Raw genomic sequence first — 25,330 nt, 5'->3', positions numbered from 1 at the left:
TCCCTGCACAACCAAGTATCGGATAAAATCAAGTGTGCACTGCGCAACGCCATCTGTGGCAAGGTCCACCTAACCACAGATACGTGGACCAGTAAGCACGGCCAGGGACGCTATATCTCCCTAACTGCACACTGGGTAAATGTAGTGGCGGCTGGGCCCCAGGCGGAGAGCTGTTTGGCGGACGTCCTTCCACCGCCAAGGATCGCAGGGCATCATTCTTTGCCTCCTGTTGCCTCCTCTTCCTACTCGGCTTCCTCCTCCTCTTCTACCACCTCATCCGGTCAGCGACAGACCTTCACCACCAACTTCAGCACAGCCAGGGGTAAACGTCAGCAGGCCATTCTGAAACTAATGTGTTTGGGGGACAGGCCCCACACCGCGCAGGAGTTGTGGCGGGGTATAGAACAACAGACCGACGAGTGGTTGCTGCCAGTGAGCCTCAAGCCCGGCCTGGTGGTGTGCAATAATGGGCAAAATATCATTGCAGCTCTGGGACTAGCCGGTTTGACGCACATCCCTTGTCTGGCGCATGTGCTGAATTTGGTGTTGCAGAAATTCATTCACAACTACCCTGACATGTCTGAGCTGCTGCATAAAGTGCGGGCCGTCTGTGCGCGCTTCCGGCGTTCTCATCCTGCCGCCGCTCGGCTGTCTGCTCTACAGCGTAACTTCGGCCTTCCCGCTCACCGCCTCATATGCGACGTGCCCACCAGGTGGAACTCCACCTTGCACATGCTGGAGAGACTGTGCGAGCAGCAGCAGGCCACAGTGGAGTTTCAGCTGCAGCACGCACGGGTGAGTCGCACTGCGGAACAGCACCACTTCTCCACCAATGACTGGGCCTCCATGCGAGACCTGTGTGCCCTGTTGCGCAGTTTCCAGTACTCCACCAACATGGCCAGTGGTGATGATGCCGTTATCCGCGTTACAATACCACTTCTATGTCTCCTTGAGAAAACACTTAGGGCGATGATGGAAGAGGATGTGGCCCAGGACGAGGAGGAGGAAGAGGGGTCATCTCTAACACTTTCAGGCCAGTCTTTTAGAAGTGGCTCAGAAAGAAGATTTTTGCAACAGCAGAGGCCAGGTAAAAATTTGGCCAGCCAGGACCCACTACTGGAGGACGAGGAGGAGGATGGGGATGAAGCTGTGATGTTCACAGCGGGTTGGTATCCAACGCAGCTCGGGCCCATCACTGGTGCATGGCTGGGGGGATACGGAGGACGCAGACGATACGCCTCCCACAGAGGACAGCTTGTCCTTACCTCTGGGCAGCCTGGCACACATGAGCGACTACATGCTGCAGTGCCTGCACAACGACTGCAGAGTTGCCCACAGTTTAACGTGTGCTGACTACTGGGTGGCCACCCTGCTGGATCCCCGTTACAAAGACAATGTGCCGTCCTTAATTCCCTCACTGGAGCGTGATCGGAAGACGCACGACTACAGGCGCACGCTGGTAGACGCACTCCTGAGAGCATTCCCGACTGACGTCGGGGGACAAGTGGAAGCACAAGGCGAAGGCAGGGGAGGAGGAAGAGGTCGCCAACGCAGCTGTGTCAGCGCCAGCACCTCAGAAGGCAGGGTTAGCATGGCCGACATGTGGAAATGCTTTGTCACCTCGCCGCAACAACCGGCCCCAACTGCTGATATGGAGCGTGTTAGCAGGAGGCAGCATTTGAACAACATGGTGGAACAGTACCTGTGCACACGCCTACACGTACTGACTGATGGTTCTGCCCCATTCAACTTTTGGGTCTCCAAATTGTCCACATGGCCAGAGCTTGCCCTGTATGCCTTGGAGGTGCTGGCCTGCCCTGCAGCCAGTGTACTCTCTGAACGTGTATTTAGCACGGCAGGAGGCGTCATTACAGACAGACGCAGCCGCCTGTCCACTGCCAACGTGGACAAGCTCACGTTCATTAAAATAAACCAGGCTTGAATCCCACAAGACTTGTCTGTACCTTGTGCAGAAAAATAGACATTTATACCACCATCAAACATACATTCTTGTACTCAAGTGCAATGATTCATGTTTTCTTTTTTTTTATTTGTCCCAATATTTTGGGGGCTACCTACCCCAATAAAAAAATAAAAAAACATTGTTGGCTACCTGTTCCTCCTCTATTGCTGCCTCCACCTACAACACCACATTCACCGCCTCCTCAACCTCCGACTCCATATCCACCTCCTTCTCTGAGTTGCAGGTTAATAATTTGCAATTTTTAGTTATTTTATTTCATTTTAAGTTATTTCCCTATCCACATTTGTTTGCAGAGCAGTTGCCAGGCTCTTAAGCACATTTTACTGCCTTTTACATCCCTCTAGCCTTTTCAAGGACTATTTTAGAGCCATTTTAATTTAAAAAAGTGTCAATTTTAGTGCACTAAATTGAAAAAAAATTTTTTTTCAATTGTCGAGTGAGATTTTACCATTTTTGGCGTATACAAACCCCTGCTGTGCCTGGGTGACAGGGGCCTAAATCTCTCAAAATCCTCTGTTCTATTGCTGGGTGACAAGATCGCCCTTTTGCCGTGAATGAACCCCTGCTGTGCCTGGGTGACAGGGGCCTAAATCTCTCAAAATCCTTTGTTGTATTGCTGGGTGACATGAACCCCCTTTTGCCGTGAATGAACCCCTGCTGTGCCTGGGTGACAGGGGCCTAAATCTCTCAAAATCCTTTGTTGTATTGCTGGGTGACATGAACCCCCTTTTGCCGTGAATGAACCCCTGCTGTGCCTGGGTGACAGGGGCCTAAATCTCTCAAAATCCTCTGTTCTATTGCTGGGTGACATGAACCCCCTTTTGCCGTGAATGAACCCCTGCTGTGCCTGGGTGACAGGGGCCTAAATCTCTCAAAATCCTCTGTTCTATTGCTGGGTGACAAGATCGCCCTTTTGCCGTGAATGAACCCCTGCTGTGCCTGGGTGACAGGGGCCTAAATCTCTCAAAATCCTCTGTTGTATTGCTGGGTGACATGAACCCCCTTTTGCCGTGAATGAACCCCTGCTGTGCCTGGGTGACAGGGGCCTAAATCTCTCAAAATCCTCTGTTCTATTGCTGGGTGACATGAACCCCCTTTTGCCGTGAATGAACCCCTGCTGTGCCTGGGTGACAGGGGCCTAAATCTCTCAAAATCCTCTGTTCTATTTCTGGGTGAAATGAACCCCCTTTTGCCGTGAATGAACCCCTGCTGTGCCTGGGTGACAGGGGCCTAAATCTCTCAAAATCCTCTGTTCTATTGCTGGGTGACATGAACCCCCTTTTGCTGTGAATGAACCCCTGCTGTGCCTGGGTGACTGGGGCCTAAATCTCTCAAAATCCTCTGTTCTATTGCTGGGTGACATGAACCCCCTTTTGCCATGAATGAACCCCTGCTCTGCATTGCTGACAGGGGCCTAAATCTCTCAAAATCCTCTGTTCTATTGCTGGGTGACATGAAATCCCTTTTGCCGTGAATGAACCCCTGCTGTGCCTGGGTGACAGGGGCCTAAATCTCTCAAAATCCTCTGTTCTATTGCTGGGTGACATGAACCCCCTTTTGCCATGAATGAACCCCTGCTGTGCCTGGGTGACTGGGGCCTAAATCACTCAAAATCCTCTGTTCTATTGCTGGGCGACATGATCCCCTTTTGCCGTGAATGAACCCCTGCTGTGCCTGGGTGACAGGGGCCTAAATCTCTCAAAATCCTCTGTTCTATTGCTGGGTGACATGAACCCCCTTTTGCCGTGAATGAACCCCTGCTGTGCCTGGGTGACAGGGGCCTAAATCTCTCGAAATCCTCTGTTCTATTGCTGGGTGACATGAACCCCCTTTTGCCGCGAATGAACCCCTGCTCTGCATTGCTGACAGGGGCCTAAATCTCTGAAAATCCTCTGTTCTATTGCTGGGTGACATGAACCCCCTTTTGCCATGAATGAACCCCTGCTGTGCCTGGGTGACAAGGGCCTAAATCTCTCAAAATCCTCTGTTCTATTGCTGGGTGACATGATCCCCTTTTGCCGTGAATGAACCCCTGCTGTGCCTGGGTGACAGCGGCCTAAATCTCTCAAAATCCTCTGTTCTATTGCTGGGTGACATGATCCCCTTTTGCCGTGAATGAACCCCTGCTGTGCCTGGGTGACAGCGGCCTAAATCTCTCAAAATCCTCTGTTCTATTGCTGGGTGACATGAACCCCCTTTTGCTGTGAATGAACCCCTGCTGTGCCTGGGTGACAGGGGCCTAAATCTCTCAAAATCCTCTGTTCTATTTCTGGGTGACATGAACCCCCTTTTGCCGTGAATGAACCCCTGCTGTGCCTGGGTGACAGGGGCCTAAATCTCTCAAAATCCTCTGTTCTATTTTTGGGTGACATGAACCCCCTTTTGCCGTGAATGAACCCCTGCTCTGCATTGCTGACAGGGAACTAAATTTAGTGAAAACATCTGTTACTGGATGGAAGATGCGCGACTACAAGCGCACGCTGATGATAGCATTCCCACCTGACAGCGGGGGCACAGTGGAAGCACAAGGCGAAGGCAGAGGAGGAGAAAGAGGTCGGCAACGCAGCTGGGGCACCACCAGCACCTGAGAAGGCAGGGTTAGCATGGCCAAAATGTGGAAAAGCTTTGTCAGCCTTGGAGGTGCTGACCTGCCCTGCGTACAGTGTATAGTGTGAACGTGTGTTTAGCACGGCAGAGAGCATTATCACAGGCCGCAGCCAATGTAGACAAGCTTACGTTTATTAAAATGAACCAGGCATGGATCCCACAGGACTTGTCCGTACCTTGTGCAGAATAGACATTTATACCAGCCTCAACCATCCATTCTTGTACTCAAGTGCACTTACTCTTTGTTTTATTTTGTTATATGTCCCAATATTTTGGGGGATACCCCAATTTAAAAATAAAAATTAACACAAATCAGTGTTGGCTACCTATTCCTCCTTCACCGCCGCTTCCACCTACACCGCCACGTCAACCTACACCGCCACATCCACCTATCCACCGCCTCCTCAACCTCCTACTCCTAGATCCAGATTGTTACTTTTAATTTTTCTGTATTTTATGTTATTTTAAGTCATTTCCCTATCCACATTTGTTTTGCAGAACAGTTGTCATGCTCTTAAGCACATTTTGATGCCTTTTGCAGCCCTCTAGCCCTTTCCAGGACTATTTTAGAGCCATTTTAGTGCCCAAAAGTTCGTGTCCCTATTGACTTCAATGGGGTTTAGGTTCAGGGTCAAGTTCGGGTCCCGAAGCCGAATTTTATTTTGCAAGTTCGGCCGAACCTGCCAAACCCGAACATCCAGGTGTCCGCTCAACTCTAGTCCCTATAACTAAATATACTGCCTCACTTTGGACTTACTTAAGCCTACAATATTCAGGGCAGTGTAGGAACCAGCTACAAACGTACTTTGCTCAGAAGTCCCAGGTAGATGGGCGTGTTCAGTCTAAAAGAGGTGCTATCCTCAATATATTTAGTTTTTTGTAATTATGTTTGCTTCATGGATACGCACCTGTGATTCTGAAGGTTCTAGTCTAAATTTTCTTGCAATATATTGAGGTCTTGTTTATAGGCACACTCAAAAAATCAAAAAGTAGTATTTGGAGGGGTATATGAGTTTTAAAAACTTCATTTTCAGCCATTGAGAATTAAATACAAAATTATGTTTTTCAGTAGCAGTCAAAGCAAATGACAGTACGTCCTATATAGATAGGTGATTGTCAGTTTACTGGTCATTATCAGTTTACTGCTGCTGTGAGGGTACTCCTCATGATAGTAGGTGTAGAATTGGAAAAACAGTATGACAGCCATATTCTTGCCTTGATAGTCCTAGATAACCACTTCCCACTCTGTGATGTATCATTATTATTATCATAGTTAACACTCTGTGCAGTAATTATATGCCTGCACCATTGTTTGTGGGTCCCAGCTGTATTATACAGCTGGGACCCAGCTCTCACTGTCAGGATTGGAGATAACTCTGATCCCAGCAGATGAATCCCTGACATGCCACAATAAATAGCAACAGGGGCATCTCAAAGGTAAGGGCTCATGCACACGAACGTATTTTCTTTCCGTGTCCGTTCAGGTTTTTTTTGCAGACCGTATGCGTAATCATTCATTTCAATGGGTCCTAAAAAATATGGAGGTTAGTCTGTGTGCGTTCCGTTTCCATAACGGACAAGGATAGGACTGTTCTATTAGGGACCAGCTGTTCCGTGCCACAAAATACAGAATGAAAACAGATTTCATCCATATTTTTTGCAGATCCGTGTTTTGCAGACTACAAAATACATACGGTCTTGTGCCTGAGCCCTTAGACAGAGGAGAGCTCCCTTACTTCTATCCTTTGATTGACACTCTGCGAACGCAGTCTTAGAGGGCCGAGTAGTTGAAATGGCAGCTGTGTACCTTTTGTAGACTTATATCAGGGCTCCCATAGACCTGCATAGAGAATCTTACTTCTGGCTGACAAAGCAGATTCTGCTGAATCAGTGCAGTCATTAGATTACAGATCACATTATCCAACAGCACTAGAGTAATTTTATGCAGAATAAAGAAGCTTGTAAGGGATCTCACTGCACTGCCCTAACACTTAGCAGTGTTACAAATGGGGGACCCGATGGAAAAAAGTTTGGAGTGCTTCTTTAAACTAGTTTTTAAGTCAGGGGCCCAGTGGTGGTATTGGTGTGGAAGGCTAAATGAATTTGACAGACTTCCCTTAGATGAAAAAAAATATGACTCCCTGTAGCTACCACTAGGGAGAGCTTATGAACTTACTATATACTGTTTTATTAGAGAAAACACAGTAAGGTCCCAAAGAGAACTTTGAATTATATGCAGTGGCGTGCCTAGGGGAAGGGGAAGTGGCGTGCCTAGGCCGGCTCTCAGGGAAGGTTCCAGAAGCAATGAGCGCTTCCATCAATACGAATGGAAGCGCTCATTGCTGGAGCGCTGAAGCCCACATACTGCGGCAGGGCAGGGGAACGCATAGTTCCCTGCCCCGCCGCCGTTCACCGCCATAGGCTTTAGGACTAGTAGGCCTGAGGCCTATGCAGTAGTGAAATCACGTCATCGCGCGCGCCTGTGCCAGGACGCAGCAGCACAGTGAGGTGTGCGTGCCTTCCTCTCCTCTGCATGGCAGGTGAGTATTTAGCTTTTAGTTGTTTTTTTTAAATATTTTATTTTATTTTATGTGCCAACTTTGGGAGACGACATGGTGGACATGGGGGGGGGGGCACACAGGAGGACATGTGGGGAAAAAATATTATGGTGGGATCAGGGCCGGGCCGACACAGAGGCTGGGGAGGCTCCAGCCTCAGGGCGCTGTGTTACAAACTCTGAAGAGACAAGATGTGGCTGAAAGAATTTGTCATGGCGGTCTAACGGAGGAGAAGAGGAAAGAGAAGGTCTACATGACAGGATATATCCCTGTGGTCAAGTATTGGGGGGCAGGGTGCCAGAGAAAGGACCCGCCCCGGGTGCCAAACACCCTAGGCACGCAACTGTATGTATGTAAGCAAGCAGTTTGGAGATCTGTATGAGAAAAACAGAGGTAAGACCCCATAAAGATATATTATAAAATTATTCAATACACAATTTTGAGCTATACAGATTTTAAAAAGACAACAAAAGACATGATTTGATGTTAAAGGATAGATGTCAGTAAAGCCCAAACATTCTTTTTTGCAAATTTTCTTAGCTTTCGGAATAGCCAGTTTTAGAACAGATAACCTGAAACCAAACATCTCATGATCAAAAACCACTGAAATATTCAGATTAGCATAAGAGGCATTTGTACTCTATTTTACTATAATGGCTTCTGTCAGTATTAACTTCTGCCAGCATGTGAATTGGTCCAACCAAGCAGCAATCTTTCAACATACAAAAATACATAACTTCATTTCATAAATTTAATAAATCCAAAACTTAGTCTGGTTCGATTTATCAAACCCCATATATATATATATATATATATATATATATATATAATTATTTTTTTAAATAGAAAGCTGATCACATAAAATTTCAAGGCTGGGGCTTCACAGCGGCATGAGTCACACAGGATGAAAATTGGTATATCACATTGTGACATCTCATCAAGTGAGGTTGCAATGCAAAGTGTGATACGCCTCTACCATGCGACAATGTTTGGTTTTTGGTCACAAGTCGCACGTGACTTTTCCATTATAGGCGACAATGCAGTCTGTATAAATAGAGGAATCTATGGCACACCGGCGCTTCTTTTTTAAGTGATGCTTTTAATATATAATGTGCAATTACATCATTTTGTATTCATTCTTTATCCCGACTATGCAATATTATAGAGGGCCATATGATTTTTCAAGGGGTCTATGGCCTCATGTAATGAATATTCTTGGTTGGATGCGGACGCTGTTTCAAGCGCGACAATGCAGGTCACATACGACTGCAATTTGCCTGCAACCTTTCTGTGATTTGGACAAATGTTTTTGGTCGCACAACTTTTGTGAGACTTGCTGTAATGCAATAAATGTTGCCATGTAGCCCTAGCCTAATACTCACCTTACTTCTCCCATGCCGACACGTCCCTGGTCCTCGACAGGGTTCCAGTGATGATGTGGTGTGTCCATACAAGCCCACTGCAGCCAATCACTGTCTGTAGAAATGTTATCCCCAACATTACTCAAAATCCACAAAATATATTCTATAGAGTTGAATGTCTACAAAATACATACAGCAGGACAACAAGACTAATGACATGGTGGCACACTGGTAAACTCCAACTGAAATGAATAATATAAAGATCTTTACAGTAGTAGAAATCAAACAATAATCATTTGAAGAGTACATCCTGCTGGCATCTAGAAAACGAAGATATAGAAATGTAGATATGGACAAATTTCTAATTTAATTGCCACTAGCAAGAAATACGAGGCAAAAAATGAGTCAGCATGCATAGGATTCTTGAAGGTGTAAAACGGGTACCAGCCCATACTGGCAGAGAAAGAAAGACGCTGCTCTAATGATATGAGGTGGCAACCACAGAGAATGAATATAAGTAACATATCTAGCTTTCTGTTTTGTTAGGGGGGAGCTCTAAATGTAGCGTGTGGATAAATCACTGTTAACGATTGACACTGTCTGTGGAATATGTCAACAGTATAGAAATGAGTAAAAGAAAGTAAAATAATATTTAGGATGATCAGAAGCAAAAGCAAGACCTTGGGATCTAATTGATGGTTGACTTGCTCCATTCTATGGACCTCAACTATGGCCTTTGATTCCATGACTGTGCTGCAGTTAATTGTCACGGACGTCCCGAGACATACGGACGTGCCGGCGACAGTGGGTGACAGAAGATCTGTGAGACTGGCAACACGTGCTTTGATCTGCCAGGTTTCCTTGTGGATCAATAGACGTCTGTGTTGTTTCTAATGCTGGCCACACCTTTAACCTCCAGGTGTTGCTATTTTGGTCATTTAACTTTCCTTATTTACAGTTGCCTCTCCCACAATGCTGTGCGGTTTATAGCTTTAGTGGTATCTGTGGTCTGCTGGTGTTTGGTTCTTGGCTGAGTTCCTGTTGCTGCCATAGCTACTGGCAAGTTAAGTGTTTCCTTTCCCTTTTTCATTTTGTTTTGGTTTATCTGTGTGTTGTTTTTACCCTGCCCTTTGTTGTAGGTCTGAGAGAGACTCCTGTTCGTCCTTCCTTTCTGGAGGAGCAGGTAGTCTCAGTCCTGTCACTATCGCTAGGTTCTTATAGGGCGAGTTAGGACTCTAGGTACTCCTGCGTATGAGTTCACCTACCTTTGGGGTCTGTTCATACTGATAGCCAGTCAGGACGGTAACTAGGGATTTGACTAGAAGGTGTCCTTCTTTCTTCCCTAGCTTTCAGGTCTTGTTCCTTGTTCGTCCGGTGTGGTGTCTTCCTCCCACACACAGGCATAACATTAATATTCAGCTAAGGCAAGGCATTGCAAACAGATCTCATTGGACCCCATAGCAAAACTTATCATAGACCCCCCCATTCCACCTCACCCATATGTGTCAAACACTCCCAGGCAACATGGAGTGCAAGCCATTACTACCTGGGTTTCTAAGTAATTTGTATTTTTATTAAAGGGGTTATCGCATGAATAAAATCATACCTGACAACAGGGGTGTTGCTAGGGTGTCAAAAGATCCGGGGCCCAAGGCCCAATGCATATGGCCCAATTCTCTAAGTCGACCAACCAACCCCTAAGCCCGCTATAGCTTTACAGCTATACAGCAGCACGTACCTCTTACATCCAGTTTCTCCTGGGTGACGTCTCTTCTGATGTAGATCTTCTCCCCCCCCCCCCTAGTAATAGTGCTCCTCATAGTCCCACCAATAGTAATCCCCTTCTAGAATTCCCTCATTAGTAATACTGACCCCTACAGTGCCCCCAACTGTGATAATGCTCCCCAAGAGTGCCCCCATTAGTTGGAGCCCTCCAGTATTATTAATGCCCTTACAGAGCCCCTAGTAGAAATAAGGCCCCCCTATTGTTCCCCCAGTGGTAATAAAGTTATCTACTGACCCCTCAGTAGTAATAAGATCCCAACAGTGCTCTTAGTAGAAATAATGCGGATCTATAAGTCTCTCCTATAGAGCTCCCAGTAGTAATAAGAATGCCTAATGTCTCCTGGATTTAAATTGCCCCCTCAGTGCCCCCAGTATTTAAAATGCCCCCTACTGTTATAATGCTCACCCTGAAGTGCTCCAGTATTTATATCGCCCCCTACTGTTATAATGCTCGCCCTGAAGCCCAGTTTTTATAATGCCCCCTGCAGTGCCCCCTGTAGTTATATTCCTCTGTTTACTGTCCTCAAAAATTATAATTCCTCAGCCCCTCCACCATACAGTCCCATGTAAATAACATTATTTCCCTTCTCCGCCATAGAGTGCCATGTAAATAACATCACACCATCTCTCCAGCCCCCTCCAATATACAGTCCCATGTAAATAACATCCCTTTCTACCTGCAGCCCCCTCTAAAATACAGTCCCATGGAAATAACATCACACCACCTCTCCTGCCCCCCCTCAATATACAGTCCCACGTAAATAACATTACCCCCTCCTCAGCCGCCTTCAACATACAGTCTCATGTAAAGAACATAACCCCCTCCCCAGCCGCCTTCAACATATAGTCCCATGTAAATAAAATCACCCCCTCCCCAGCCACCTCCAACATGCAGTCACATGTAAATCACATTACCCCTCAACATTCAGTTCCATGTAAATAATATCACTCCCTCCCACAGCCGCCTTCAACATATAGTCCCATGTAAATAACATGACCCTGCCCCAGCCACCTCCAACATGCATTCCCATGTAAATAACATCACTCCTTCTACTTTCAGTCCCATGTAAATAACATCACTCCACCCCACTGTCCCATGTAAATAACTTCCCTCCCTTCAGCCCTAACATACAGTCCCAGTTAAATAGCTAAAACTCCCAACATTGCTCTGCCTCTCACACTAAGTAATCTACCCCTTCACTATCTCTCCTCATGTAGCAGACCTCACCACAGCTTCTTCCCAGGACTTCTCTTCACTGCTGAGCCGTCTTCTCCTGCACTGGTCACATAATGGTGACATCATCGCAGGTCCTTTTCAGCTACTGCATTTAGAACTGATCACATGGACTGTGATGTCATTACAGGTCCTTCAGCTCTTGCAAGGCATTAGATTCAATTGTATTGCCGTCCTGAGGATGGCAATACAGTTGTATCTATCTGGCAGGCAGTACATTCGGGGCCTGGGACAAAACATCAGGGGTCGAGGCCCCGAATGTTTTAACCTAGCAACGCCCCTGCCTGACAACCTTATTCTAACACAGTGAGAAACAGCCCTGTACCTACATGGATCCAGAGATCCCCATTCACTGCTCCAATAGTTCTGCTAGATTTATTTCGAGCTGTCAGCTTTGGGTTCTTGACCTTCCTCAGTGGGCATGTCCCTTCTGCTGCAGCTGTTGGCAGTTGAAGGATAGGACTGAGCATGTGCTTCCATCTCAGTGAGCAGGCAAATTACACGGTAGGTGACACTATACAGATACATTTCATTGAATAACCCAGTAGTTATAATACATTTTTAATTACCTTACATGCAATTACAAAAGTATTCAGATCCAGACGCTGGTTTGAAAAACTGTACAATATTTTTTGTGGGACTACCCTTTTAAGTGAAAGAAATTTTTAATTAAAAAATGTAATATAATATAATATAAAGAAATAAATCCTCTGCTCCCCTTCATATTGTATAATACTGGACAGCTACAGCCACCACTATAGGAAGCTTAGTGCACAGGAATTTATACATTTACCACTGAATGCAATGGAACCTGTAGAACCACTGGATACTGAGCTCCCCCTAGTGGCGGCTTCATGAAATGCAGCAAAACTATGTCGGGAGCAGTAAAGTATGGAAGTATACATGTCCTCAGGGGTCTTTTGTGGCTTCTTGGGGGACACATGTATCAAAAACTTATTTATTTATAAAAAAAAAATATTCTCTAAAAAGTATTAATAATACTCAATACTCAATACAGTTTTTCAAACCAGCGTCTGGGTCTGAATACTTTTGTAATTGCATGTAAGGTAATTAAAAAGAAACCAATGTGGATAAATAGAACTGTAAAGAAAGCAATAAATGACAAAAAGAAAGCATATAAATCACTAAAACAGGAGGGTAGCACGAAAGCACTGAAAAACTATAAGGAAAAAAATAGAACATGTAAAAAACAAATAAAAGCGGCTAAACTAGAGACCGAGAGATTAATTGCCAAAGAGAGTAAAACTAACCCTAAAATGTTCTTCAATTATATAAATGTTAAAAAGTATAAATCTGAAGGTGTCGGCCCTTTAAAGAGTAATGAGGGGGGAGTCGCAGAGAACGATGAGGAGAAAGCAAAGCTGTTAAATATTTTTTTCTCCAATGTATTCACTGAGGAAAATAAACTGTCAGATGACATGCAGAATTTAAAAGTAAATTCACCATTAAAAGTGTCCTGTCTGACCCAGGAAGAAGTACATCAGCGACTTAAAAAGATTAAAATAGACAAATCGTCAGGACCAGATGGCATACACCCCCGTATCCTAAGGGAATTAAGTAATGTCATAGCCAGACCCTTATTTCTGATATTTGCGGACTCTATACTGACAGGGAATGTCCCACAGGATTGGCGCACTTCAAAAAGGGTCCAAAAACAGAGCCTGTAAACTATAGGGCGGTAAGTTTAACATCTGTTGTGGGTAAACTGTTTGAAGGTTTTCTGAGAGATGCTATCTTAGAGCATCTCAATGGAAATAAGCAAATAACGCCATATCAGCATGGCTTCGTAAGGGATCGTTCATGCCAAACTAATTTAATCCGTTTCTATGAGGAGGTAAGTTCTAGACTTGACAGCGGCGAATCAATGGATGTCGTATATCTGGACTTCTCCAAAGCATTTGACACTGTACCACATACAAGGTTAGTATATAAAATGAGAATACTCGGACTGGGAGAAAACGTCTGTATGTGGGTAGGTAACTGGCTCAAAGGTAGAAAACAGAGGGTGGTTATTAACGGTACACACTCAGATTGGGTCACTGTCACTAGTGGGGTACCTCAGGGGTCAATATTTGGCCCTATTCTCTTCAATATATTTATTAATGATCTTGTAGAAGGCTTGCATAGTAAAATATCAATTTCCGCAGATGACACTAAACTGTGTAAAGTAATTAACACTGAAGAGGACAGTAAACTACTACAGAGGGATCTGGATAGATTGGAGGCAGATAAGTGGCAGATGAGGTTTAACACTGACAAATGTAAAGTTATGCACATGGGAAGGAATAATGCAAGTCACCCGTACATACTAAATGGTAAAACACTCGGTAACACTGACATGGAAAATGATCTAGGAATTTTAATAAACAGCAAACTAAGCTGCAAAAACCAGTGTCAGGCAGCTGCTGCCAAGGCCAATAAGATAATGGGTTGCATCAAAAGGGGCATAGATGCCCGTAATAAGAAAATAGTCCTACCACTTTACAAATCGCTAGTCAGACCACACATGGAGTACTGTGTACAGTTCTGGGCTCCTGTAAACAAGGCAGACATAGCAGAGCTAGAGAGGGTCCAGAGGAGGGCAACTAAAGTAATAACTGGAATGGGGCAACTACAGTACTCTGAAAGATTATCAAAATTAGGGTTATTCACTTTAGAAAAAAGACGACTGAGGGGAGATCTAATTAATATGTATAAATATATCAGGGGTCAGTACAGAGATCTATCCCATCATCTATTTATCCCCAGGACTGTGACTGTGACGAGGGGACATCCTCTGCGTATGGAGGAAAGAAGGTTTGTACACAAACATAGAAGAGGATTCTTTACGGTAAGAGCAGTGAGACTATGGAACTCTCTGCCTGAGGAGGTGGTGATGGTGAGTACAATAACGGAATTCAAGAGGGGCCTGGATGTATTTCTGGAGTGTAATAATATTACAGGCTATAGCTACTAGAGAGGTTTCATTGATCCAGGGAGTTAGTCTGATTGCCTGATTGGAGTCGGGAAGGAATTTTTTTATTCCCCTAAAGTGGGGAAAATTGGCTTCTACCTCACAGGTTTTTTTTTTGCCTTCCTCTGGATCAACTTGCAGGATAACAGACCGAACTGGATGGACAAATGTCTTTTTTCGGCTATGTACTATGTTACTATGCAATTAGAGCATCACACCTTACACTGATAAGAGCTATGCTCTTTTGTGGGCATCTTTATCTAGGCCTATCAGAAGAACAATGGAGCGGTCATGCTGGTATCCTAATTCAACAATCTACTATTAAACTAACATATAACATATTTCCCTTAAAGCAGCAGTGAACTGACAGTGCTGTCCCTATCTAGATTGGAGTTCTATATCTCTGTGCTGATTGGTACACAAGGACAGTATTTTGTATTTAATTCTCAATGGCATAGCACTGCTGAAATGAAAAAGAAAAACAGACACAAATTTGTTTTCGGACAAAAGTGTCCCTTTAAATAAATTATATACATATGGTCCTTACAAATCGAGTCCTGGCAAAAAAGCTGAAGAAGGGTGATCTCCAGTCAGAATTAGAGGTTCTATGTAGACTATAATGTAGCTGCAATATGGGAGGAGGGGTCCTCTCAAAAGGTGTGGTCTTCTGCGTAGGTTTCACTGTATAATATACAGTTGCAAAAAAAAGTATGTGAACCCTTTAGAATGATATGGATTTCTGCACAAATTGGTCATAAAATGTGATCTGATCATCTAATTCACAACAAAAGACAATCATAGTCTGCTTAAACTAATAACACACAAAGAATTAAATGTTACCATGTTTTTATTCAACACACCATGTACACATTCACAGTGCAGGTGGAAAAAGTATGTGAACCCTTGTATTTAATAACTGGTTGAACCTCCTTTGGCAGCAATAACTTCAACCAAACGTTTCCTGTAGTTGCAGATCAGACGTGCACAACGGTCAGGAGTAATTCTTGACCATTCCTCTTTACAGAACTGTTTCAGTTCAGCATCATTCTTGGGATGTCTCGTGTGAATTGCATTCTTGAGGTCATGCCACAGCATCTCAATCAGGTTGAGGTCAGGACTCTGACTGGGCCACTCCAGAAGGCGTATTTTCTTCTGTTTAAGCCATTCTGTTGTTGATTTACTTCTAAGATTTGGGTCGTTATCCTGTTGCAACACCCATCTTCTGTTGAGCTTCAGCTGGTGGACAGACGGCCTTAAGTTCTCCTGCAAAATGTCTTGATAAACTTGGGAATTCTTCCTTTGATGATAGCAATCCGTCCAGGTCCTGACGCAGCAAAGCAGCCCCAAACCATGGTGCCCCCACCACCATACTTCACAGTTGGGATGAGGTTTTGATGTTGGTGTGCTGTGCCTCTTTTTCTCAACACAACTCTGACAGCTCACTCCACTTTCACATATGGCTAAAGTCAGTTTTAGCCAAGTCAGATTTATGATCGGCCCTTTAAGACTGTAATAAATGTGGTTTGACGGTAGCAGTTTATCCGTCAGTAAGCAGCTTTACAAAAGTCGCACATCTTTACGAAAAAGTCGCATGTTCTATTAAAAAGTTGCATAAGATAAGCATGGTCCTCACTGGAGTGAAATTGCGCATTTTTTTGCGACTTTTTAAATAGTTGCAATAGTAAATCTGTCTAGAGATTGATTTACATAAGAAAACACGCCCACTTTCAGAAAACTGCCGAGCATAGTGCAGAGCCAATAAAAGTCGCAAATTTTTGCAACTTTTTCACTCCATTATTCTGACTTAAGCTAATAATAAATCTGGCCCACACTGTTGTATGTTTCTTCCAAACAACTCAACTTTGGTTTCATCTGTCCACAGAATATTTTGCCAGTACTGCTGTGGAACATCCAGGTGCTCTTGTGCAAACTGTAAACGTGCAGCAATGTTTTTTTTGGACAGCAGTGGCTTCCTCTGTGGTATCCTCCCATGAAATCCATTCTTGTTTAGTGTTTTACGTATCGTAGATTCGCTAACAGCGATGTTAGCATATGCCAGAGACTTTTGTAAGTCTTTAGCTGACACTCTAGGATTCTTCTTCAACTCATTGAGCAGTCTGCGCTGTGCTCTTGCAGTCATCTTTACAGGACGGCCACTCCCTGGGAGAGTAGCAGCAGTGCTGAACTTTCTCCATTTATAGACAATTTGTCTTACCGTGGACTGATGAACAGCAAGGCTTTTGGAGATACTTTTATAACCCTTTCCAGCTTTATGCAAGTCAACAATTCTTAATCGTAGGTCTTCTGAGAGCTCTTTTGTGAGAGGCATCATTCACATCAGGCAATGCTTCTTGTGAAAAGCAAACCCAGAAATGGTGTGTGTTTTTTATAGGGCAGGGCAGCTGTAACCAACACCTCCAATCTCATCTCATTGATTGGACTCCAGTTGGCTGACACCTCACTCCAATTAGCTGTTGGAGATATCATTAGTCTAGGGGTTCACATACTTTTTCCAAATGCACTGTGAATGTTTACATGGTGTGTTCAATAAAAACATAGTAACATTTAATTATTTGTGTGTTATTAGTTTAAGCAGACTGTGATTGTCTATTGTTGTGACTTAGATGAAGATCAGATCACATTTTATGACCAATTTGTTCAGAAATCCATATCATTCCAAAGGGTTCACATACTTTTTCTTGCAACTGTATATACTAGTGCTTATCAGTACATCTTTGTTTGCAAACCCCCCCTACCCCCATTCTGCGGGACCTGCAAAGGGAAGATGACTGACCTGCCTCTCAGAGTCAGCCCCCGCTTCTTCACTTGCAGGCCCGCGATGCTCTATTGGGCACCAGCAATGTCAACATCTGGTTTGATATTGCTGCAGCCAATTGCAGGCCACGGCAGTGTCTGTCTCCCCTTGTGAACATGTGACCATTTGTCGTGCTAGAAGGAGAGCCGAACACCGCTGCAGCCTGCGATTGGCTGCAATCTTTCTTTTGCAGGTCTGGCAGAATGGGAACCTCCCCACACACATTCTTGCACACCCCCTTTAAGTTGGGAACATTCCTCTTTGAATTCTTCTGGATCGACAGCAAATGGAAACATTGAGCTACATAGCCAAAGTTGTTGTAGCAGTAGCAGTTGCAACCAGATCCACAAACCAGAGGGGCTCACAGCCCCCCTCACCACACTAAGTACTTGTTTGATTTCCTTTCTGGTTTCCTTTAGAGTCTGATATCCCAAGTATCCTAAATCTGAGACATTGGAGTGAAAGAGACAGGAGAAGAAGATATATAATTCTGGAAAGCCACGACTGTCAGAAAGGAGACCATTAACCTTTTAATGCCAAAAGAAGCAGTATGACAGTATATAGTCAAGGAAGAGAAGCTATGCAGAAAAATTTAGACGGGAGACCACTGAGTTGTCCAGGAAATTATATTCATGCCCTATCAGTACTTAGGGCTTGTTCACACGACCGTGCCGTTTTTTGCGGTCCGCAAATTGCATATCCGCAAAACATGGATGCCGCCCGTGTGCCTTCCGCAACTTGCGGAACGGAACATGAGTCCCATTATAGAGATGTCTATTCTTGTCCGCAAAACAGACAAGAATAGGAGATGTCTCATAATTTTTGCGGGGTCACAGAATGGAGCAGCGGATGCGGACAGCACATGGAGTACAACCCACTATTTACCACTTTTACACAATGCATTTTTGTAAAGGAAAATCATATTTTTGCAACACCATTTTCTGAAAACCATATTTATTTAATTGTTCTGGTATTGGACTTGTTTGAGGGCTTGTTTTTTGCAGGATGAGGTGACGGTTTGATTGGTACCATTTTAGGGTACATACATCTTTTTGATCACACAATATTGTTTTGTGAGGTGACAAACAAATGGCTGTCCAGCATTCAGCTGACAGGGTAAATCATGTGATATTTTTATACAGCATGTCGTTAAAGATGCGGCGATACCTAATATGTCTATTTTTTTTGTTAAGTTTTACACAGTAAAAGCATTTTTGAAAATAAAAAAACTTGTTTTTGTGTTGCCATATTCTGAAAGCCATATTTTCATTATTTTTCTGGTGATGACCAGATGATGCAGGATGAGGTGACGGATTAATTGGTACCATTTTGGAGTACATATGACTTTTTGACAACTTGGTATTACACCTTTTGTGAGGCAAGGTGACCAAAAATGGGTGTTTTGGCACACTTTTTATTTATTATTTTACAGTGTTCATCTGATGGGATAGATCATATGATATTGTTATAGAGTAGGTCGATACGGACGCTGCAATACCTAAGGGCTCGTTCACACGAACGTATTTTGCATTCCGTATACGGGTCGTTTTCTGTGTTCCGCATACGATCCATATATGGAACCATACATTTCAATGGATCTGCAAAAGATGCGGACAGCACTCTGTGTGCTGTCCGCATCCGTTACTCCGTTCCGTGGCCCCGCAAAAATTATGAGTCCTGTCCTATTCTTGTCCGTTTTGCAGGCAAGAATAGGCATTTCTATAATGGGCCTCCTGTTCCGTTCAGCAAATTGCGGAAAGCACGCGGGCGGCATCCCTTTTTTGCGGATCCACAATTTGCGGACCGAAAAAAAACGGCACGGTCGTGGGAACGAGCCCTAATACGTCTATGGCTTTTTTTTGTTGAAACTTTTTTTTTTATTGTGTAAAACACTTTTTTCGCGTTTTATTTTTGTTCCACTTTGGGACTTCAACTTTTGGGAGTCTGATCCCCTCTACAATGCATTACACTACATTGTGTATTGTAATTCATTGCCTGACAGAATTACACTGACAGAGTGCCAATGAGACCCAGCCTGGGGCCGGATCTCATAGGCTTCCATAGCTGGCAGGTTTCCGACACCTGGGACCCGCTCCCCAATCAGCTGTTTGAAAAGGCTCCGTCACTTCTGTGAGCGCCGCGACCTTCTCACAGCTTACTAAGCACAGTGCCGTACATTTAATAGCGACTGTGCTTGGTATCGCAGCTCAGCCCCATTCACTGACCTAAGAAAAGCTACAAAAAAGATACAACGCTACTGCAAGCGCCAATGCTTTCTCAAACAGCTGATGGACAGAGGTCCCAGATGTCAGATCCCCACCATCAGTTGATGTTGATCTTTGATGTTTCCAATGGAAAAAAATGTAAATGCCGCATCTGTAAGACCTGAACTATACAATTATAAAAGGTATTAAAAGTTAATCAATGATTATGTGTACCCCATATTGGTGCCATGAAAAACTACATCTTGTCCTGTAAAAAACAAGCCCTCATCCAGCTACACGGAAAAATAAAAAAGTTATAACTCCCGGAATGTGAGGAAGAAAAAATTAAAAAAAATTGCTTCTCAAAATGCATACATGGTTAGGGGTTAATGTCATACATGCTTCATTTTATAAAAAAAATAATTGCATATTCTTTTTATTTACAGGCTTTACAATACTACACAACAGATTACTATGTGTCTTCTGAGTATGACAGTCAAATTCCAGAGGTTTGTGATGTGAGCAGCATACAGGAATTCAGCAAAGTCTTTCAACCATGTGTACAAAGCCTTGTGTTTCTGATAGGTATGTCTGGCAATACTTTGGTTCTTTTGACATACAGATTTGTCAAGAGAATAAAGTGCATGACTGATATCCATTTGATTAACCTGGCAGTGGCTGACCTTCTTCTACTCTTGACATTTCCCTTTATGTCTGCCAGCGCAGTTAAAGGTTGGGTGTTCGGGACCCATACGTGCAAAGTGGTACAGGGCGTGTATGCCATCAATTTCTTCAGCGGATTCTTGTTCCTGACCTGTATAAGTGTGGACAGGTGCATTGAAATTACCCGGGCAATCAAGGCCTTTACTATGCGTCAAAGATCCATTTACTGCAGCAAGATAATCACCCTGTTTCTTTGGTTGGCATCTGTTTTACTCAGTCTTCCAGAATTGATTTACAGTGAATCCAAACTACATGATGGACTGTATATATGTAAGATGGTATTCCCAGAAGATATCACCAGTACGGTCAAGAGCATGAGCAATTTTCTTCAGATAATTCTTGGCTTTGTATTACCTTTCTTGGTAATGGCTGTTTGTTACTCCATTATTATCATAACCCTACTAACTGGCAGAAACTTTAGAAAGCACAAGGCTCTCAAGGTTATAATCTCTGTTGTGTTGGCCTTCGTGATATTTCAACTCCCTTACACACTGGTCATGTTCATGGAAACCACAGACTTTCTAGGAAGTCGTCAGATGCCCTGTAATGCAAGAAAGATGAAAGATATTGCCATCATCATTACCAGCAACCTTGCCTTCATAAGATGCTGCCTTAATCCAATCATCTATGCATTTGTTGGGGTGAATTTCAGGAACGACATCCTTCTTCTGCTGAAGAATTTTGGTTGCATCTCTACCACCTCCTATGCTCAGCGCTGTGGATCAAGCAGAGATACCCGCACTTCACTAATGATGGACACCAACAGCTTTACTTTGTAGATGCAATCCATCTGAATCCTTCTGAGGAGAAGAAATTTGGGGCCACAAATAAGACATAGTTTTACTTTAGAAAATACAGTACTTGTATGAAACAGGACACTTGAGCCCTTGAAAGTTAGGTTGTGTTAAAATGTCACGTTAAACTTTAGCATTACCGGTATATAATGGTAGTTTTCTGCAACATATGTTGGTAATTAGCCACAGTAAAAAATGCACCACACAGTAGCCTACTGTATAGGAAAGCAAAGTCTTCTGCACACTCCTACGCAGTAAACAAAAATAAAGGCCAAAAGGACACTCCTATGGCCTCCACCAGGTAAATGTGGGCCTATGGCCATAACACATAAGTCATAAGCTCTTACAAGCACAACCCTCATTTCTTTTGTTTGAATTGTTAAATAGTCTGTTACTTAAAGGAGTTCTGCATTTTTTTGGGGGGGGGGGGGGGGGGAGGGTTGGCAAACCTTTGAAGGAAAGCATACCTACCTGCTTCACCTCTGGTTCCCAGCTCCTGCATTCTCAGGCCTTAGCTGCTGTGCTCGGATCTCTTGATGTCAACTTCCAGCTCTGGTAAGCTGGGAAGTATGTTTCCCCTCGTTGGTCTGTCAAGAGGGGAGGAGGGTTTGCTACTCTCTCCCAAACGTGTATAACCCCTTTAAGGTCTTATTTTGTATATGTGTCTGTGACTTGTAAATTGTTGCAGAATATGTTGACGCTACATAAAGGCTAGTTTCACACTACCGTTAAAAAGATGTGGACCAGTGGAGATCTATCTGCAACCTGGCACAGCGGTTTTTGTCTGGCCGATTCTCTGCATTTTCTGGGTTGCGGCCAGATCTACACTGGTCCCCATTATAATTAATTGGGCCAGCGGGCATCAGGCAGCCACCAGAATTGCCAGATCCAGAGAGCTCTGGTAGGCTGCACCCTGCCAAATCTCTTTAATGCTAGTGTGAAACTAGTCTAAGTTAGTGAATTCACCAAACACACATATATCAAGATGTAAACATAGCCTTATGTTCAGGAACCATGATAGCAGTTTCTGATTTTTTAAAGGGTTTCTACTTCCTTGTGCAAACCCTCAATACTGGAGCCATGGCCATTACTGGGGTGGTGTTATAAGGCATATACAAAGCCAGTCAACCGAGATTCAATGGCTAGACTGCATGTGTGGTAAATGTACAGTATATAACATATCTCCTAAGAAGAAGATCTAAGGCTGCAGATTAAAAGACTAGCATTAATTTACCTAAAATAACTTTCTTTGATATAAGTCCAACTAAAATAAACTTATTTTGATTAGAAATGCATATACTGACTTCTTGTTCAACGTCAAGGACCTACAGCTTGGACACCTTTGGGGCATTGCTTTATCACTAAATTCTATATATTTTTTGGGCTAAACATATTTTTTAGTTGGTGTTCATTAAAAACTTTCAATACTTTTTTTTCTACAGTCTTCTGTTTTAGTGCATCTGCAGACTGTTTCTTCTCCTCCATGAATGCTCGAAATGTAACCCTTATCTCTAGTTTACTAACAGCTCATATAACCACTCATTTAAGCAATATTCTTATTAGTTTGATCAGGAGTATGCCTAGCCTTTCTGCTGCCTAAGGCAAAAACGAAAATGGCACTCCTACCCCATGCCTTATTTCAAATGCCAAATTCTTAATCTTACCCCTCCCTCCAGCTTTACTGTTAAAGACATGTGGATAGACATTACATACAAGCTACAAAACATACAGGGTAAGGCCTCTTGCACACAACCGTATGGCTTTTTCAGTATTTTACGGTCCGAAAAAAACGGATCCGCAAAAAATACGGATGACGTCCCTGTGCATTCCATTTTTTGCGGAACGGAACAGCTGACCCCTGTTAGAACAGTACTATCCTTGTCCATTAGGCGGACAATAATAGGACATGTTGTATCTTTGAACGGAATGGAAAAACTGAAATACGGAAACGGAAGGCATACGGAGTACCTTCCGTTTTTTTTGCGGATCCATTGAAATGAATGGTCCTGTATACGGTCCGTATACGGAACGCAAAAAACGGAACGGAAACGAAAAAACGTGTGCAAGAGGCCTAAAATAGAACCACATACCTATTACATCTAATGATGTCTCCTGTGATGTAGATTTTCTCTTTCCTCATGTTCTCCATTTCTCCATTCAGAGATCAGACCTCCTTGATGACTTATTTCATCTGCGTTTTATCTCTGCAGAGTTTTCCACACAGACTTCTTAGGTTTCTCACTTTTGCATCATCATCCCTCATGGCATATGCAGCCCTGAGTTCAATAAGAATTTAGCTTAAATGAATGTTTATGAGCTGTTAGAAAAGTAATGATAAGGTCTACAGATCCAATCGACAGGGCAGTTAACTGATGGTTTTCACTGAGAAGGAGAAGCAACAGTCTGCAGATTCAATGAAACTGAAAGGTGTAGAAAAAAAGCTGTTGACAATTTTTAATGAACACCAACTGAAAAAACTATTTTGGCTAAAAATAATCAAAATGCAATCATTTAAAAAAAAAATATGTACCTCCAAATGTGTCATATTGTTGTTCTCACATAGTAAAAGTACTGGAAAAAGAAAAGTTGGAAATGTCATGAAAAGAGATGAGCGAATCGAATCAGACGAAGTGGAATTCGATCCAAATTTCAGGAAAAATTTGATTTGTAATGAATGCGAATTTCCTCGCGCTTCATGGTAACAAATCGCGATTTTTTTCCTAAAATGGCAGCTACACGTGTGACGACTGAGGACATGGGGCAAGGAACTCTAGGAAGATCACCAGATTGACATGCATGCATGCAGCGAATCAGCAGCCAGCCCTGTGATGTCACAGCCCTATAAATATGGCAGCCATATTAGATTCTGCCATTTTCCAGTGTTCTGAGTGCAGAGACAGACGTGAGAAGGCGCTAGGGACAGCAATGGGAAAAACCTCATTGTGAACAAAAAAAATGAAAAAAACGATTTATAAGTGCAGGGAAAGGATAGGGAGGAATCATTTCACAGCATCTTAGTGCAGGGAGAGATGTCAGAAGGTGCTAGGGACAGTGCTCGAAAAGCGATTTACAAGAGCAGGGAAAGATTATTTGGGGATTCAAATAGTCATTAGACAGCTCTGTCATTCCAGCAATTTATTCTTGGGGTGCAAGTGCTACGTCGAAAAACCTTTAGTGGCTTATATCTGTGGAAAAAGAAAAATATATACGCAGTTCACTTCTGCAGTCATATGTGGTGAAAGCGTCTAGTGACGTATTTCAGTACAAAAAGAAAAATATACACGCAGTTCACTGTTGAAGTTTTTTGCGGTGAAAGCGTTTAGTGACATATTTCAGTACTAAAACTAAAATATATACACACTTCACTGGTGCAGTTATTTGTGGTAAAAGCGTTTAGTGGCCTATTTCAGTACAAAAAGAAAAATATATTCTGAGTTCATTTCTGAAGTTATATGTGTTGAAAGCGTTTAGTGGCCCATTTCAGTACAAAAAGAAAAATATATACGCACTTCACTGGTTGTCACGGTGCAGTTCACCGTGATGTGGTTTGCCGTGCATGCTGGCTGCACGCCTTTTGTGTACTGGCTGCGGGTGATTCGATGTAGGCTGGTTGCTTTTGGCTGCGTGCTGACTGCGGTATCTTGTGTGTTCCTGCCCGTGTGTGTGCGTGTACCTCCCTTTGGCTGTATTGTCTCCCTGTGGGTATTCAGGTCTGTTGCACTCTTGCATACTGGCTGTGGTGTTCCGTGCATGCTGGTTGCTAGGGGCAACGTCGGCCTGTATCGCAGCTAGGTAGGCTGCGGTTTCTGGTTACCCCTGACCTGATTTGGTACCTCCCTGTTTGGTTCTGATGGTGTTAACATCCCCTGGTCGGTTCCTGGGTGTTTCCTTTCAGTTGCGCTGGTTAGGCGGCTATTTCTGCCTTTGAGCGTGGAGCGTTGAGGTCAGTCTTAATCAGTCTGTCTTTGTCATGTCTTGTGGGTGTTTCACCCTTATGCTCTGTCAGGTCTGTCTATGTTTGCCTTGCCAGTTTTTGCCCTTTGCTGCTGACCCAAGTGGTCCGGCCATCTACAGCTCGGTATGTGCCGCCTGGTTCTGCATTGTTGTCTTCTGTCCTGTACCATGCTATGGCTTGTCCTTTCCTGTACCATGCCATGCCTTGTCCCTGTATTGTACCTTGTGCTTTGTACCATGCCTTTTTTCTGTTCTGTATTTGTTCGTCTAGCAGTGCGCAACTGCGTCTTGTCCATGCTCGCCTAGCAACTGATCGTCTAGCAGTGCGCAACTGCGT

At 43.7% G+C, this 25,330-nt stretch overlaps 1 protein-coding gene across 1 annotated transcript in view; it reads left to right on the top strand.

Annotated features, from left to right (window-relative positions):
• CCR10 (C-C motif chemokine receptor 10) overlaps positions 1–21,434 on the top strand; it is a 46,517-nt gene extending 25,083 nt beyond the window's left edge. The window contains exon 2 of the mRNA XM_040436853.1: positions 19,969–21,434. Within this exon, the coding sequence (XP_040292787.1) occupies positions 19,969–21,024 (1,056 nt within the window). The 3' untranslated portion in view covers positions 21,025–21,434. The remainder of the gene's footprint in view (positions 1–19,968) is intronic.
• The last annotated feature ends 3,896 nt before the right edge of the window (positions 21,435–25,330 follow it).

This window comes from Bufo bufo, chromosome 6 (assembly GCF_905171765.1).
Source record: "Bufo bufo chromosome 6, aBufBuf1.1, whole genome shotgun sequence".
Classification (NCBI taxonomy): domain Eukaryota; kingdom Metazoa; phylum Chordata; class Amphibia; order Anura; family Bufonidae; genus Bufo; species Bufo bufo.
The sequence above is the reverse complement of the archived record's forward strand: the minus strand, read 5'-3'. Positions and strand labels throughout refer to the sequence as shown.